General features: G+C 30.6%; 2 protein-coding genes across 2 annotated transcripts in view; one reads left to right on the top strand and one right to left on the bottom strand.

Annotated features, from left to right (window-relative positions):
* The window catches only part of LOC111029231 (protein amalgam-like), a 341,924-nt gene that overhangs the window by 120,938 nt on the left and 203,710 nt on the right, over positions 1 to 17,276 (top strand). The window lies entirely within an intron of this gene.
* Positions 1 to 17,276, bottom strand: part of LOC111029230 (cytochrome P450 6k1-like) — a 60,893-nt gene that overhangs the window by 9,318 nt on the left and 34,299 nt on the right. The window contains exon 3 of the mRNA XM_022308183.1: positions 13,016 to 13,237. Within this exon, the coding sequence (XP_022163875.1) occupies positions 13,016 to 13,237 (222 nt within the window). The remainder of the gene's footprint in view (positions 1 to 13,015; positions 13,238 to 17,276) is intronic.

Genomic DNA, 17,276 nt, shown 5'->3' on the forward strand with positions numbered 1-17,276 from the left:
TATTTGTAAAAAAAAAAAATGTTCTGCAGAGTATAATGTAAATCGTAGCCTTTTCTATTTGGGTTTCGTTCGACTTGACTTTAGAAATCAAATAAACTACTAGAAACTAAGTTCAAACGAAACGATTAATGCAATTAAAATAATATACAATATAATATAATTATAGAAGGCACAGGAAATTTAATTAAATTTACCAATGGTTAATTAATTATTGTCCCTTCAAAGTGCACACCGATATTATATTGCTACTAATGCACGGTTTCCTAACCCAGCAAACCACTGTTGGATTTTTCTTCTGCCAGGCAGTCTATGGAAAATATTCTAGTTGTAGTTACTCATATTATTATAATATGATACTTAATGAAAATGTCACAACTCACTAAAATTGGTCAAATGGGTTAGGAAACAATGCACTTATTACTATATATTATAGAATATTCCGTTTTAAATTGTACTGCATTGGAATTGAGGTTCTTTTTTTTTTTTGAATAATTAATTTCAATACATAATTATTAAAAATTGTGTATATTTAGAAGCTGACAAAACATTTTTATAAAAACCTGATCAACCCATACTGTATTAGAAAAATATCTTAACAGAAAAAAAAGAGTCTAACAGAATCTAAACTATGTAAAATTCTTTTGAGCATCAAATAGTAGCTCGTGATCAGAGATGGGCAAGTAACTCGATTAGTTGTAACTGCAGGTTACAAGTTACACTTAAGTTGTGTATCTACTTCTGTTACAAGCTGCTTTGGAAAGTCAAAACTGGTTCCAAGTTACAGTGCTACTTAAATCCACTTGGTTACATTTAAAGTTACAAGCTGTTTAACAACATGATATGTTTGAATCTACAAAAATGACTAAATATTTTTTTAAATTTATTTTGCATGAATAGAATGTACTAATATAAATATAGGAGTAGATACAGAAAACAGTTTATTATAAAAGGTACTTATCTTTTTTCGTGTCGAAGTTTGTAACTACAAAATATTATAGGTGCATTACCGTTGTTTGTAAATCTTTATTATGCTTACATTTGCATTTGAAGTTCACAAAAATATTTACAACGATTCTTATTGATACTAACATTATGTTTAAATTGGCTGAACACAAGTGTTTTGTGTAGTAAATAAATTTCAGTTAAAGCTAGTCCATAGCCCATTTATTAGGTACCTACTTTAATATGTAAAAAACAATAAAAACATCCTCTTCAAGGATAATTTCAATATTTAATAAAATAATTTTAAGGATTATTTTTATGAAATCGCATTTAACACTAATTTTAACTTGGTATAAAGTTAGGTCAGGTTAGGTAAGGTTAGGTATACATAAATTTACCGGTGATAACGATTTCCTAATATCATTATTAAAGAATTCAATGTACTTTTTGTCGGATGGGATTTAATTTAATCAAGGTAGGTACATAATGAAAATATTAATTATTAGAGTAACATGGCGTGTAAGTTCCTGAATAATTCCTGAATAGACTAAACCTCGTGACGGGAATGTCGGAATGTGTGAAATTCAAAGTCACATTAATTTAGAAAATATGTCAAGATATTTCCGCTATCGAGTTTTCTCTGGGGTAGACCATTTATTTTGAAATAAGTAAAAAAAAAAATCATCATTTTCGTAATAAGAAGCATAACATTATGATAATACTTATATTGACTTACATTCTTAACATACATCGTTGGTGAAGGAACGCGGTAAACGAAATAACATAATATTATTTTTAGTGGGTAAAATTGTTTCGATAGAACGATCAAGGCGTTGGATTAATTAGTACATCGTCACTAAATTTTTCCTCTAAACAACGGGTGTAGTGTAGATCCTAGTACTCAGTTCACCTTATTATTACAAAATGATTTTGAATCATATACCTGGAGGAGACGTTGTGAGCCTCAAGTATTTTCCTATTGAATTATTTATAGTTTGCAATGGTTGTAGGAATTTATATGATATTCTAAAATGAAGTACATATATCATTATATACCGAGAAGTGTGTTATGTGCAATAGCTTATACGGCCAAAAACCAGTAAAAAAATGTCTTGATTGTCTACGAGTGTTCGTCAAAAGTCCACTGTCATATAATAGTCATTGCTAAATTTCCATGATCATAATTTCAGATTGGATATATTAGTATCGATCAAGCTTGATAAAATGTGAAACTAGATATTTTATAAATTATTGGAAAACGTGATTTAATAATTTACATTTTGAAACACACATTTTAGATTCTGTGCGTTGAGATGAACGATGTACTTTATTCTTATAAAAATGTTTTGCGTCTTATTGGATTATATGTATATAAGTCGCGAACCGCAGCATAGCCGTCCTTGCTAGGTAGGTTATAATTTATAATGTCAACAACTGATGCAGTAGGTGCATTTAAAGGTCTCATTAAAAACGGATGGACAAAGTCTTGATGCATTATAATGTCGTACCTATAGCAATATACAATGATGTATTATATTATGGCTGTATGCGAGTCAACTACTCAGAGGGTGTGACGAAAATAACTGAATAATGTAATATCAACAAACTATGCATACCACAACTTTTGCTCAAATCGATATTCAAAATTGTTTTCAAAATATATAATTAGTAATTAGTAATAATTGTAATTAGTGGTGATTCATAAAACGATATCATGCATACATCATCGTTCTAAATAAAATCGTGCACAATCAACAATCTGGTTCATATTATTTTCAACGTACGATAAAATTTCCATCGTCATAATTTTGATTATTCTATACATTATTATGAAGGTGTCAATTACAATAATTTCAACTGAAATAATTATCATTTATTTCTAGCATGCCTCTGTAACAGATACCTGTTTCGTATAGTTTTTAAATTGCACAGTGCGTGAAATAAAAATGTCAGTAGGTACACGTTGATTATTTTTTCAAAAGCCACAAGTCAAAAATGTTAGTTTATTAGTTAACAGAAAAAAATGGATTATTATAACATAGTTTTGCTATTGGTGGTTTTTTTTATTTACAATACAAGTGTGAATACACTTTGAAATGTACTTATCCGGATTTACATAGTTCGAATTGGGATAAAAACAATACTTTATAATAATAATAAAACGACCAACGTAATATAATGTGAGTGCCATATAGTTTTAATTTGTTTTAATGACTGTACTTACTAAAATGGTATTCATATTATGAAACTTTGGAGTTTTTTTTAATAATTTTTTTAAATGATTGGCGATGAGAACATTTCACTATTTTAGCGACACTTTCTATTAATACTTCAGATTTTGCAAATCCTGAAATAATATAATGTGCTTGAAAAAGTAGTATTACCACAATGTTTATTGTTTAGTATAATACATTACGTGAAACACATTATATTGATTAAAAAGATAAATTTATGGACAAAGAATTTTATTTTCTTGATAATTTTTGTACAAAAAATTTTATATTATATTCGTATTATACTTTTACAACAATGCCAAAGTAATATACTATTATTGAATACACTATTTCGAAATTCTTTATCGAGTTTTAATATATCGCAAACTGGTATATTCTCTTAGAATGCTTTGTGGTTAGCCGGAAGGATTTGGAATACTTTTTATTTTTAGAATAGTTTTCCTCTCTCGGCTCTTTCTTTTGGCGAGTCCATAAGGTTTAGGGTACGAAACGGGCGATGGAATTTATTTTGTTTCATGTAATTCTTTCTCAAAAAAAAAAATCGAATTCTATATTTACTTCATGATTTCATACTAAACAAACTTTGAGAATTGAGTACATAAAATATAAATATATATATATATATTATATTATACAGCTAAAAAGTTATTTTGTTCAACGCTTTACACAAAGTATTAGTGTTAAACATTCAACATACGAACTTATATCGACGACTATTCAGGAATGAGAACTTTCGACATAATATTATTATTATTATTATTACATAAAGTAAAATTTATTATTAACAGAATATTTGAAATTATTAGATAAATACGTTAACCTATAATAATATGTGCATTATTTTGATTTGTGTGAATAAAATAAATTTTAAACTTTTTTTGGTACACATATTATTTATATTTAATTTGAAACAAATGTGAAATTATCATGCCTTAAATTTTTCTCTGTGGTGAATGTATTTTATGAGCGATCATTCAATGTATTCAAGTTCCAAACTATATGCAAAATATTTTGTAAATAAATAATGATACTCAAACGTACAAAATTATATTCATAAAAAATTATTAATTTATAAAAAAACTAATCAAAAACCATGTCAACTTCGAATTGTTTTTTGAATCCGATGATCTCAAATTGAAAATAGTAATTGGTACGCGGTGATATAATCGAAGAAAAAACGCCCCTAAATCTGAAGTGCAGTATAATATTTGATTAAATATATAATTAAATATAATTATAGGTTATTACAAATTAACATTTTATTTGAGTTGTGGAACTTATTACCGTGTAGTGTGTAGCTTATATTTTAATACACCTTTGAATATATACCTTTGTCGTAAACTAGTACTCATACCCGCATAAAATATACATAGAACAGTAATATTTATCTGATGAATAGTATATTATTGTGACTGACGTCCCGAATAGGGACTATTTTGACATTAATTAGCATGCCATGAACTCACAATTCCATGCATAAAATATATATTTTCTACATCGCCACGACCAAAAATAAATAAATGATTTCTTTATGACGATATGATAATAATTGAAATATGGTAGAGTCACGCGTATATTATAGGTAGGTATACGTTTGTTTAAGCGTTTGTATTTGCAGTGAGCTAATGCATATTTTAACAATCGAGTTTAACAGTGAACGTCTAAGAGGCTTTCTTAGTACAAGATACCGTTACTAGGAACTAGTAGAGGAAGTCAAGAGTTATCTTCACTTACAGCCACATAAACGCAAACACACTCGCGAGATATATTCTCCTTCTGTCGGGTAAGTCACGTGGAATGGTTGGTTTCACAACATCAAAGTTTCCGTGTCCGATGAAGTCTGACAAATCAGAAAAGCGGAATATCCGTATGCTGGATGAGAAAATGTTTGTCGACGTTTGTGCGAAAACGACTTTAAAATTGCGTGCATACGTTATAAACGGGTATATAGTTGTATAAACTGTTTTAAATTTTGCAATAACGAATAATTAACGATATTGATTGCAGGGATCGACATAAGTACATAAACGCCACATCGGTGTTTGCTGTCCCACAAAAAATCAAACTTATATTAACTTTCCATAGTCAGTTGTGACGAGTTTTGGTATCTCAATCCTTTTTCCTCGTTCAATAAAATGGTGGGGGTCCTATAAATATTATTGTACTGTTGTATTGATCGAAAGTGAAGTTAATTGGTACATTGATTAATTAAATAATTATTGAGAAAATAGAATTAGCTATTTCTTAGTTATAAAAACACATTTTTTGCAAACAAATATTGGCAGATGAAGGGAGTTGTCAAAAGACTAGAAGACAACCGATCAGAAATCAATACACATTGAAGGGCTACCGAGAACTCGGCGATAACGACGATCAGGTAACCACATTCTCTCGGCGATCTGGGCAAGAACTTACCGAACATTCAACCCATGGAAACTAGTTCTGGAAGTGGGGGGTGAATCTACAAAGGTGCTCCCCCGTTGCTTCAACGAATCAATACCCGATGGCAGTCTCCACGGGGAAAAAGCTTCACAAAATAGGACCGATCGACGACCAGTGATGGAAGCTACTTGGCCAGCTGACAAGAGCTCCCCATTAAGCTCCTCACTATCCTGTCACCGACTTCAACCATCGTCGGAAGAGCCAATACAATGCACGATATGTCGGTGTGGTCATCCGACGGTCATCCTACCAACGTCACTACACTAGAGACCACGATAGACCACTACGAAACACCGACGAACATATTATATATTGGCGGCCTTGAGGAAAAAAAAACCGGAAGTCCTGCAGTTGCCTAGATTTCGTTCATTGATCAATCTCGTCGGGCAAACCGAAACGGATCTCATCCAAGTCCAGCAAACCTCAACTCGGTTACATAACAAACAAAATACATAGGTAGCTCTTTTAATGTTTTTTGTTACTCAAATGGATAAATTGCAATAATTTCCTTCGTATAAGTGTCGTATTTATGTGTTTTCTATTTTGATTATAAGTACCTTCCTTATACTGCACCTTTTAACAAAATTAATTTTTATCTTGAAGGTTCCATATAAAATGTAATCACTTATTTTTTTGAAAAACTTCTCAATCTGATTTTAAATTATCAACCATCGAGTTCTATCTATTTTGTTCTATTCCAACTATCTATCTTGTTGTCTTATGTTTCAATATAAGAGATGTACAATATCGTTATGCGGTATAAATCTTTCTATACAGAACTTTTCTACTTTTCACCTTCTCATTTCTCTCAGCTTCAATTTATGTAATTACAGCGTACATTTCTAGAGAATTCGGATTTTAATTTTTTTTTTTTACAAAACTATTGCAGTGTACCTATTTACAATTTATCCAGCATAATTTTCACTGTCTTATTAAAATAAGATTTTGAACAAAACAATTTCTTCTTATTATATTATACTTATTTATTTATTGTATGCATTGCCTACTAAACAGTTAACAATGTGATGTTTATAATATTAAAATTATATTGGAAATGTGTAACAGTGTTAACTACCAATGTCAAATATCCAAGTATTGAAACTCGGTATTATACCAGGTATAACACATAATATAACCATAGACATGACACTTTTTTTTATATTACAATGCAATTACCATAATATTTACATCAATTTTAAGCTCTTAAACCATGAATTATATTCACATCATTTATTTAACTTTTACAATATGTATTTTTATTGTAAAAATTAGTTAGAAAAGCTTAATTAAAAATGTATCAATACCTAATATTTTATAATGTGGGTACTAAAGCTATCCTTAAAAATAGAGTATGATTTCTTCGTCTCATTAGTTCAGAATCATTTTTTTTTCGTAAATAACTATTTATCATTAAATAATTCAATTTTAACACATCAATTTCAGTAAAACTTTTAATCAATACACTCAAAATCTACATGCAGAGCCAGTTCGGCGATTTTCAGTTTTTTTTTTTTATAATGGTTTTAAAATGTATATTATTGAAGTTTTTAAATGACAATTAATAACAACGATTTTTTCATATTATTTTTATTTAAAAAATATATTATTATGTAAATTTATATTTTAAAGCTTATAACTTGCTCTTTTTTAGACTACACGTAGTTTGTTACTCAAAAGTCTAAAATATACTCTTATTAAAAGTTGTGGAATAATTCAATTTTGTAGTAATTTGAATTTGAATTCATATATATTTTTGAAACGTGCTTAAACTAAACAATTAATAATTCTTGGAAAACATTGTTACCTAATACACTTTAAGTCTTTAACTAGAGAAACAAAAAATAAAGTATATTATAGTGGTAAATAATTACTTCTCTTCTCTTCATTGCACATATTCCTATCTGCATAAATACATAAATTAATACAATAAAAAGCTATCGAAATAATTTATATGCGTGTATACCACCTGATTAATGTTTGATTTGTTTATTTTTTTTAATAACTAACTTAATGCTAATTAAATTTGCGAGGTTTAAAAACAATAAAATATGGTGTGTTCAAATACAAAATATGTATAAGATGGTTTTGATTTAAGACCAATGCATAGTATAGTAAGTTATAATGTATTTTGTAAGACTGTTTAGCAAGAATTAAGCGTTCATATTGTATATGTATACTATAGAATGAATAACGTCGACCCAGTTGATAAGTTTTAGTACCAGGACAAAAAAAAAAAAAGAAAGAAAGAATTTCGGTATTTATGAAAAAAATACGCTCTCATCTAGGTTGATATATTATGTAGTTTTGAATTCTTGTTGAGTAATTATTTTTAAATTTATGGTGCTGCCACCCAAACTTTTATGACAATTGCACACCAGCTGTTTTTCATTCATATAATGTTGGGATTAATATACTACCTATAAACGTCGATATAATAAGGGCCTATTTACTTTAACTAATTATTTTAAAAGTAAACATCCGTGTTCTGTATAGATTCGTATGATTATATTTTATTGTATTCGATTTTGATTAAAGTTGAAGATTTATTGGTTTTATAATATAGGAAGCTATGTTATTGTATGTTTTTGAAGATCACATTTAACTGAAACAATTATTGTATTTTAATACATTTATTTTATATTATGTTTACAATTATAAGTAAGAAAATATTAAAATACCTATGTATATTATGTTGATAGTTAAATAAGGTTATAACCTCACTAACGTAGACGTTTTTAATCTAATTATGAATTAATTTTTCGCTTTAAACAAAAAATCTTAAAGAATTGAACAAATTGGGAATTATTATCAACACGATCAAAATTATATTTATTTGTTGATAGATATTTGATCACGTATAATACATAAGCATGACACAGTTTGACACAACTCAGAATTTGTGTTACTATATATTGATTTGGCATAATAATATTATTAATTTTTGGATTTGTACTTTTGTTTTGAATAACCTAAGACGTGTCTTTGTAAGCACAAAATGAATCACAATTGAAACTTTTATTTTTGTTATCTTTAGATATTACTTTGGATATTTTAGAACATTTTTTTGTCTTGTGTATATTTTAAAACTTTGGCAAGAATGGATGCAATTCGAAACAAATTTACCACGAACTATCCCAGTCGAATGTCAATTAGTATCTAATAATAATTCAAATACAGCATCTAGGATATGTATAAGTGTACCGTCGTGTGTATATATATATATTATAATATCTAGGCCACTATAAAAAATGTTTAATTTTATTGAAACATGTTCCGACGATGTACATAAAATGGCCAGAGTTTGTTTCAGTGTCGTCCATTAAGATTTGAGACGGAGCCAGACAAAACAGAGACGGATGTGAATCAAAAAATGAAAATCGTATTTATCGCTTGCGGGAGGACAAAAGAATAGTTGGCCAATAGCAATAACGTGTGCCATATACATTCTTGTCGACTAGAGCATTATTTTTGAAATGAAAAAAAAGTGAAAAAATACATTTTTGAAAAGAATCCACATAATAAATTACATTAAAATATATAAGTTTTAAAACGGTAATCAATACATTCTCTTGATAGACCTACGCCATTTATATGCGAAGATTGGTGTTCTATTCGTGATATATTTTCTTAAAAAAAGATCTTTAAATGGATTATTATTATTTTTATTTTTCTATGTTATTTACAAAATGTATTTTATCGATTTAAGTTCAAATCGCAAGATAAAATATTTAAGTATAATATGTCAAATATTTACTGATAAATATTTCTAAATAGTCATAATACACGAAGTTTCCTGAAACAATAATGTTATAATATGCTTGTAAAATACCATATAGTTTTTAGTACTTATTATGTATTTGTAGAAACCAATAGCCAGTATAGGATATTAAATACGTATTTAGATGCAGCAAGAACTATTTCATTTTAGCATAATATTAGTTTTTTCTTTAATTCTATGGTTATAATGACTGTACCACGAATAAGTATAAATTAAAGTAGAAGACCTTTTAAAATACGGTATCAAAAGAGATATAATATAATGTTTTTGACAAGGGAACAGAGACAAATTTAAAAATAAAAAATAATCAAATACAGAAATATAACGTTTAGTTACAAAATCCGAGGGAAATAAAATTTGTTTGAATAAAATACGTATTTAGACTTCAAAAGAATGTCGAGTCGTTAACGTAAAATCCGAACATTCCATTTTTAACAGCTAGTCTACTTTTACTTCACGTTCAGCGTTTAAAATGGAATAATGAACTCTCATAGTTTCATCATTTTTGTACTTTTTTTTTCTGTATTTGTCGTCGAGTCCTTATAAAATATAATAATAAATTTCATGCAATAAGGACTTTTACAATATGTTACAAAACGTGGCTTAAATCAAAATACGTGTTTCTACAGCACCGTAATAATTGTCGCGAGTGAACAGAGAATCACTGGTACGACATCGAAAGGAAGATATGGAAATGAGTATATCGATATAACATTTTATTCAGATAACAAAATACAGTATTCACAACCACAACGAGCTATCTTTCTAATACTTCTAGTGCAGCTTTTGCTATAACATACGGTGATACTGTGATAGGTGTAACGACGATATTTCATCATTCGCTATTGTACTTGCATAATATAAATGCATTTAAAGACCATTGAGTGAGCTGCGGGAGGGGGGATATGCCTATTGCGCGTTGCCATTGTTATTTATTCTAAAGGGTCTCCACTCCCCATACTATATATATTAAACGTATGTGCCGTACTTAGCATCACAAAAAAAGACACAATATTATAATATTATGTATAAAGTTGTTGTGCTTTAGAATAATCGTCTTATGAAATACCCACGTATCGATAAATACGAGTGAGTATTCAAATACACAAAAAAAAAACATGAATTAGTTACGCAATTACTCGCAAGACCATCAAAACAGAAAATGTTTAAACCAAAAAAATCAAAAATACTCATCTTATTTAAATAACAAGAAAACGAAAGTAATAAGATAGAAATAATATAGTACAAACAATAATTCATTTATCCCGCCATGTACTGTTTTGTACACAATTCGAAGTCGTTACTAGCAAAATTATGTGAAAACAAAAATTATTATTTTCACTACTCACTTTTTTAACCGTTATACAGTTGTCGAGCCTTATAAAATATTATTATATGTTGATAATGATAAGAAAATAGTAAAAATAAAGATTTTTTATTAGAAAAGTGTTGTCTTGAACCAATTCAAATTATGTAAAAATAAAATTTTTTAATTTTTTTTAAACAATGTGTGTCTTACTATAGTATGGTTGTAACGAGTCATCCTTCGTATTATCATCATAGGTACAGGCGTCAGGCAGTGACGCCGAATGAAATTAAAAGTGTCAGTTCAAATAGTTTGATTGACCCTACCGCCGCCCCTCCAGACGACTCTGAAACGAGCTCAACTATTTATATTTAAATTCATTCAATGACATTTCTGTGTTCGATGAAATTATTGCAGATAGTATGCATATACTCTATTATTTTACCCACAACCCACTCGATTTTCAAGGCAGTGAACGACCAGAGGTAAGCGTGTCCGTCGCCACTGAGTAAAGCTGGTGTATACCTATTTGATTTTAACAACTCTCTTATTTTCACACGATAACAACAATACACAGGTAATAACGCACAGTTCGCACATTTATTTACACGGAACTTTCATTTTTCATTTGCGGATTATGCAAAACTATCCGTGATAATATTATTATGCAACTACGCTGGTATTATTCGGTTGTGTTTAGATAACGAATACAGCGCGTTGTAGGTTGATTACATTTCTTGCGTGTGTGTGTGATGTGCGTGTGTGTGTGTGTGTGTGTGTGTGTGTGTGTGTGTGTGTGTGTGTGTTTACACGCTCTATAAAACAACATGTTGTAGACGTCACGACGACTGTGCATAAACGCATACGACTGTGGGTGGGCACGAACTGCAGCATCGTGGATCTCTGACACGAGGGTTGTGGACCTCTGGGGGACCGCGGCTGGCTATTACAGTGATATATGACAATGTTGACGTGTATCTGATACGGATGCAGTTGGCTATGCAGTTGACACATAATAATAATACGACTGTACTCCGAAACACGACCGTAAGGATTGCGATGCACCGTAATGTAATATTGAATCGTTTTTGTTATTATTACCGTGGCCGTAGTGCAATAAATAATAATAAAATATAATATCTGTTAGGATGACCTAATTATTAGATAAACAATATATTAGCATGTGTATTTTTCCATTCCAATAGATAAATTTGCAGTCGAACGTGTTATTAGGTTAACCGAGCATAGGCGGGATAATGATGTTAATATTTTCACGACGCGTTCACACGTTAGAAGTGTAATCTAGTTTTCCGAATATTATTTATATCCGATAAACGATACGACGTGCACTTAACAAGATCGGACGAGAGGTTCGTTATAAAAGTAAATAAGTACAGGCGAGAAAAAAAATTTCTCAACTATTTTAAACGTCAGAGCTTTTTTTTATTTTTCCGTATTACATTCTTAACGGTCCTAACTCGACTGAATCTAATAATATCTCATTCTTAACTTTTTTAAGAACTAACCTTATCAATAATAATTGTATCACACTCGTACTATATGTGCCTATAATAGAGTGCCGTGCGCCCAAATTAAATCACGCACAAAATCGAACAATTCGGATTTATTTGATAAATCAATTTTTCCGTATATTAATCTTCCAGTTTCGAGTTTAATACTGTTTTCAAATATTCAATCGAAATGGTTCAGCAACAAAAAAACGTACTCGAGTTTAAAGATTTATTATATTTTAAGAACGTAAATACAACCTTTAGAATATTTCGTACAATTTTATATCTTACAGTTAGCATATTATTAAAACAATGCTAATATGGGTTCATATAAAACTCCAAAACACAATATTATCGATTATATGGTAACCGATATATTATTATAATAAAAATGAACATTCAGTACCTACTCAAAATGGTGGGTAACGTGAGGGGGAGGCGGAGAGCCCCCTTTTTTAAAAATATATCTTAGCGTATCTTTTTTAATATTGTGTCCTAATCAATGATAAATTTAAACATTCGGGTAGGTATTCAAATTTTTTCTATATTTTTGCATAACGTTTCTCTTTTTTTTTCCAACTCAAGCATCACTGTACACATAACAATATAACATTATACACTACAGGGGCGGCCAAACGGTCGATCGCGGACAATTTTTAAGTCGAACATGTTAGAATTTATTTTTAGGGACACTCGAACGAAAATTAATCACGGCTGTAGTGAACACATTGTCGATAAGTTTTATTTGTATAATTAAAAAAAATGTTTCTATGAAAGTTGATCACGATTGTATCTTGCTTACCTTTTAACACATTGTCCAAGTACGGTAATCTATCCAGCTGGTCGATTGTTACTTGTTCCTGATGCTCACTCAGTACGCCGTCCAAGTGCTCTCTGAGATGATTTTGGATATCTTGGTCGTTGGCTAACTCGTACAGCGCACCCGTTACTAGTGCCGCCGTCTGTTCTATAGTGCCCGTCACGAACTCGAACATATCTAATCTCACTTGTTTGTCTGCAACATCTGCGGGAAAATATAATAAAATAGAGTATTAGAGTATAATACGACCGGCTTGCTTTTGCAATAGTTTTAAATAGTGGATAAGCTTGTGTATACACTACACAGAGCGATCCGTTAAGCATGCTCCATATTTTAATCTTAAATTATGTATGTATTTGTACAAATGTCGGATGGTTTTTTTTTTTTAAATCGCTGTCGCGTCTTAATCGGTTTCTATTAAACTTTATGAGCTAAAGATAAATATACGATTTTCCGAAAATCAGAATGTGTACAAACGCATAACTACAAGAATAAAATATGCGATTACTTGTTTGGTGATTCACCCAGTACTATAGTACATAATATATGTACTCTGAAGGCGGTTCGATGAGAAACGAGAGGGACAATATTTTCAGGGCGTTCAGTAAAATGGTAAACTATCCCTTATTTGGCTCAACGAAAATATATCCATTTATGTTTTTTTTTCAATTGAATCTCCATTTACACACAACGAAAAATTGCTAAATGTACCAAAAACACGGCTTTCCGAAACTAAGGGACGTGGGAAAACGCACACACCTGGCAATTGGCCAAACTTACTTTGATGCAGTTTTATATAGATGAAAGAGTGTGTGGTCTGCTTGAAGAGATCGTGATTATCAAGAATGTCGTTAAAAAAATATATTTTATAGAACTATGAGTCTGAGAAAGTTCTGGAATATACTTATATATTATTATTATTATTATCATATGATAAACGAGCCATTAAATCTTAGGGTTATTCATAAAAAATAACCTCAAACCGTGCTATACCATAATATAGATTATTGTTCTTGTTAAAACATGCCGAAATAGTTTAGTTTGTTTAAAACTCGAAATAAAAATATTCATAATAAATGAAGCTATTTTCGTGACTTATCGTGGTTAATAAACTTAAAATACTGCACGTGAATAACAAAATAAACTTTATTTCCCATATACACATATACATATATATCAATCTTGTAACGCGGTAACCGATCAAACATTACTCGCATAAGCTGCCTAACCTAGAGTGGTGACTGATGGTATACCTAACGTTTAAGACAGACACATGAACATGTGATAAAAATCTAGTACCTCGCAAACATTATAATGTGATGTGGATTTTAAATATTTACTTTTTAGTCGTAGTACCAATAGTGTAGTCACAGAAACGAATACAAATATTTTTGAAATGTCATGCTTGAAAATATAACGACGCACGCAATGAGCGAAGGAGAACTCTTTTCCAATTAAAAAGTATGAATTTAAAATTATTATGAAGTAGGTATCCAATTGGCTGAAATAACAATGGTGTCTGCCGTCAAACAATTGCTAAAAATATAACTTCCTGTATATTTTATAAAAGAAAATGTTTGTAGTGAACTCGTTTAAACTTATTTTTCAGTTTTTTAGTGCTCGATCAAGATGGTATTTGACGAGAACACCGCGTTGTTTTTCTGTAACACGGTATTTAGTTAATATACAAATTTGAATATAATAATGAATATAATGTCAAATGTTGTTTGAGATGTTAGGTACACTGTATATACTCAGTTGTGATGTAATATATAGTAGTTAATTCTTGACAAGCGCACCTACTTAACTTTTTACGAATTCGAAAACACTCTAACATCTGATACGGTACGTAGCATTATTATTTTACTTTTTTTTTACTTCAACATTACTATTATTCTACGTCATGAAAAAACCTCATTTGTTTGTTACTAGAAAATATTGCGTTATAACTTAATTTTCATGCTCGACTCATTGACATGTGGCGTGCAGGTTTTTCTCTCCATACACATTACTACCGAAGACATTTGTAGTTTACAGTAAACTCTGGTTAGTTATCGTTGTTTCAGTAAATTGTAATCCCGAACAAATGATTTTGTTTTATTATATAAATTTGAAAAAAAAAATATTACCATTAATAATTATATCCTTAAAAAATTGTAGTGTACCTTACACAGTGTTGTGGAACACAAACGGTACGTTAACATTCACACATATATACAAATAGTTTACGTGTAAAGGCAGGCAAGAAACAAGTTCATCGAAATCGAGCGACACCGGTATTCTGTATGAACCAAAGTAAGGAGGAAGTGATTTTACATTAACAAACAAAGGGGCATTCGGTGTACTACATACCAGGATCAAAACCAGCATAATATATTATTATACCGGAACCGATACTGTTAAATTGCATGGCATCTACGACATACTATACTCAATAATAAACCGATTCAGACCAATCCCAAACAAATACCAACATCAACATCCTTCGGCCTTTACATTAAACCAATACATTCCTAAGGTCCAGCCAGGGGCTTTCTCGCATCTCCTACCAATTAGGGTCAAGTTGAAACATAGTTTGAGATCGTAGTCACACGTCACATAATATAAGCAAAACATAGATCTTTCACACTTGATTTTCAATAATGAAACCACCAAGAACATGCACTTGAACACTCTGATACTGTTTGAAAACCAGGGTTCTACCAGAGACAAAGACCCGTGTTAAGACCAAACAAACGGGCAAAAGACAGGATCCATAAAATTGTAATTTTTCTGGCCAAGATCTGCATGCCTGCTATTAAATTTCGAATCCGGAAAAACGGTCAAAAACTGTTATCTGGCCCGTGCAGTGACGACAAAGAGCCGCCTTGAAGTCGACCGTTACTGTCAGTTAATATTTCAGTAGCATTTATAGATTATTACTAGATTTGAATGGCGATCAACCGAGGAGTTCTTCTCCTAATATTATTATTTTAGAACTTAGACTGTGGTACACGCCTCTATAGGATACAACTACGCAACCATCGTTATTACGATTATCCGACGCTCAACGTTTGACATAAAACTGAGATCTATATACTGAGACTATAACCATTAGAAGCAACGATACTTGACCGGGTGTGGTTTCCGATTACTGCCACCATAGAAACCATAATATATACCACTGATAACCAAGGGAAAATCGTAGAACAGTCCATAAGCGAACAGCATTGTTGATCGCCAACAATTCAATAAAAAATGAACCAGGAATGATAGTGCAGTATTATTGAAAATCTACTTGTTTTTAGTTTTTACGGTGATGCTTTTTACAGTACTATTTGGTTTTCTAAGAACATAACATTGTTTGTACAACTAATAGCGATGTGTGCATTGCTTCAATCAAAATGCAGAACACAGAATTAAATGCAGAATCGGATCGAAATCTGAAAAAAACTTAATCAACTACTTAATATTTTATTTTCAAGCCTTAAGAGTTAACATTACAAATATTATGTATTATTATTTTAATATAAAAACGAGAAAATACCAAAATTGAAATTTCGTTGATCTATTCTAAGCTCCAAAAATATTACAATTTTACGAAAAAGGGGAGAAAAATATACCAAACAATACTCATAATACAAATATTCGTTGATATGACCGGGACTTGTCTAGAACTGTATCACAACTAGTGACAAGTTGTAATATAATATACAAAAAGTTTTCCCCTCCGCCGGGAATAGAACACGGGACTCTTACTAAGATTTCGAAGAATTATTGCCTTTGGAAAAAAATTCTGAAAAACTATTTGGACATTTTAAGAAAGACTTCCATCCACCATAAAAGCCTAACGGGTGCGAGGGTTGATATGTTATGAAACTTTTAGAACACCTCCACTCCTCGGGTCCGAAAAAAAAGTGATTACATACCGAACAACAGAAAACCGTGATACTAGAGTTTGATGGGCCTCTGGGACGGTAATCTGTACATTTGATACCCGTTTTACCCTCTGCAACGATAAGAAGATCCATTCGAACAGTATTTCGACGAGAGCTCGACTACAACTACCTATATATTAGTTAAATATTTACAATACGTATTTAAACTTTAATGACTGGAGTAGTGCACTGAAACGCCTTGCGGGGTGTGCGTCGCTCAGCCACTTATCTAAAATTTAATATTTATGAATAATTATATCAATTATTTGTGCAGTGTCGCAGTGTGCCACCGATTAATCGACCTGAACGTGCACGACTCGCACACG

Source organism: Myzus persicae, unplaced genomic scaffold, assembly GCF_001856785.1.
Source record: "Myzus persicae strain clone G006 unplaced genomic scaffold, MPER_G0061.0, whole genome shotgun sequence".
Classification (NCBI taxonomy): domain Eukaryota; kingdom Metazoa; phylum Arthropoda; class Insecta; order Hemiptera; family Aphididae; genus Myzus; species Myzus persicae.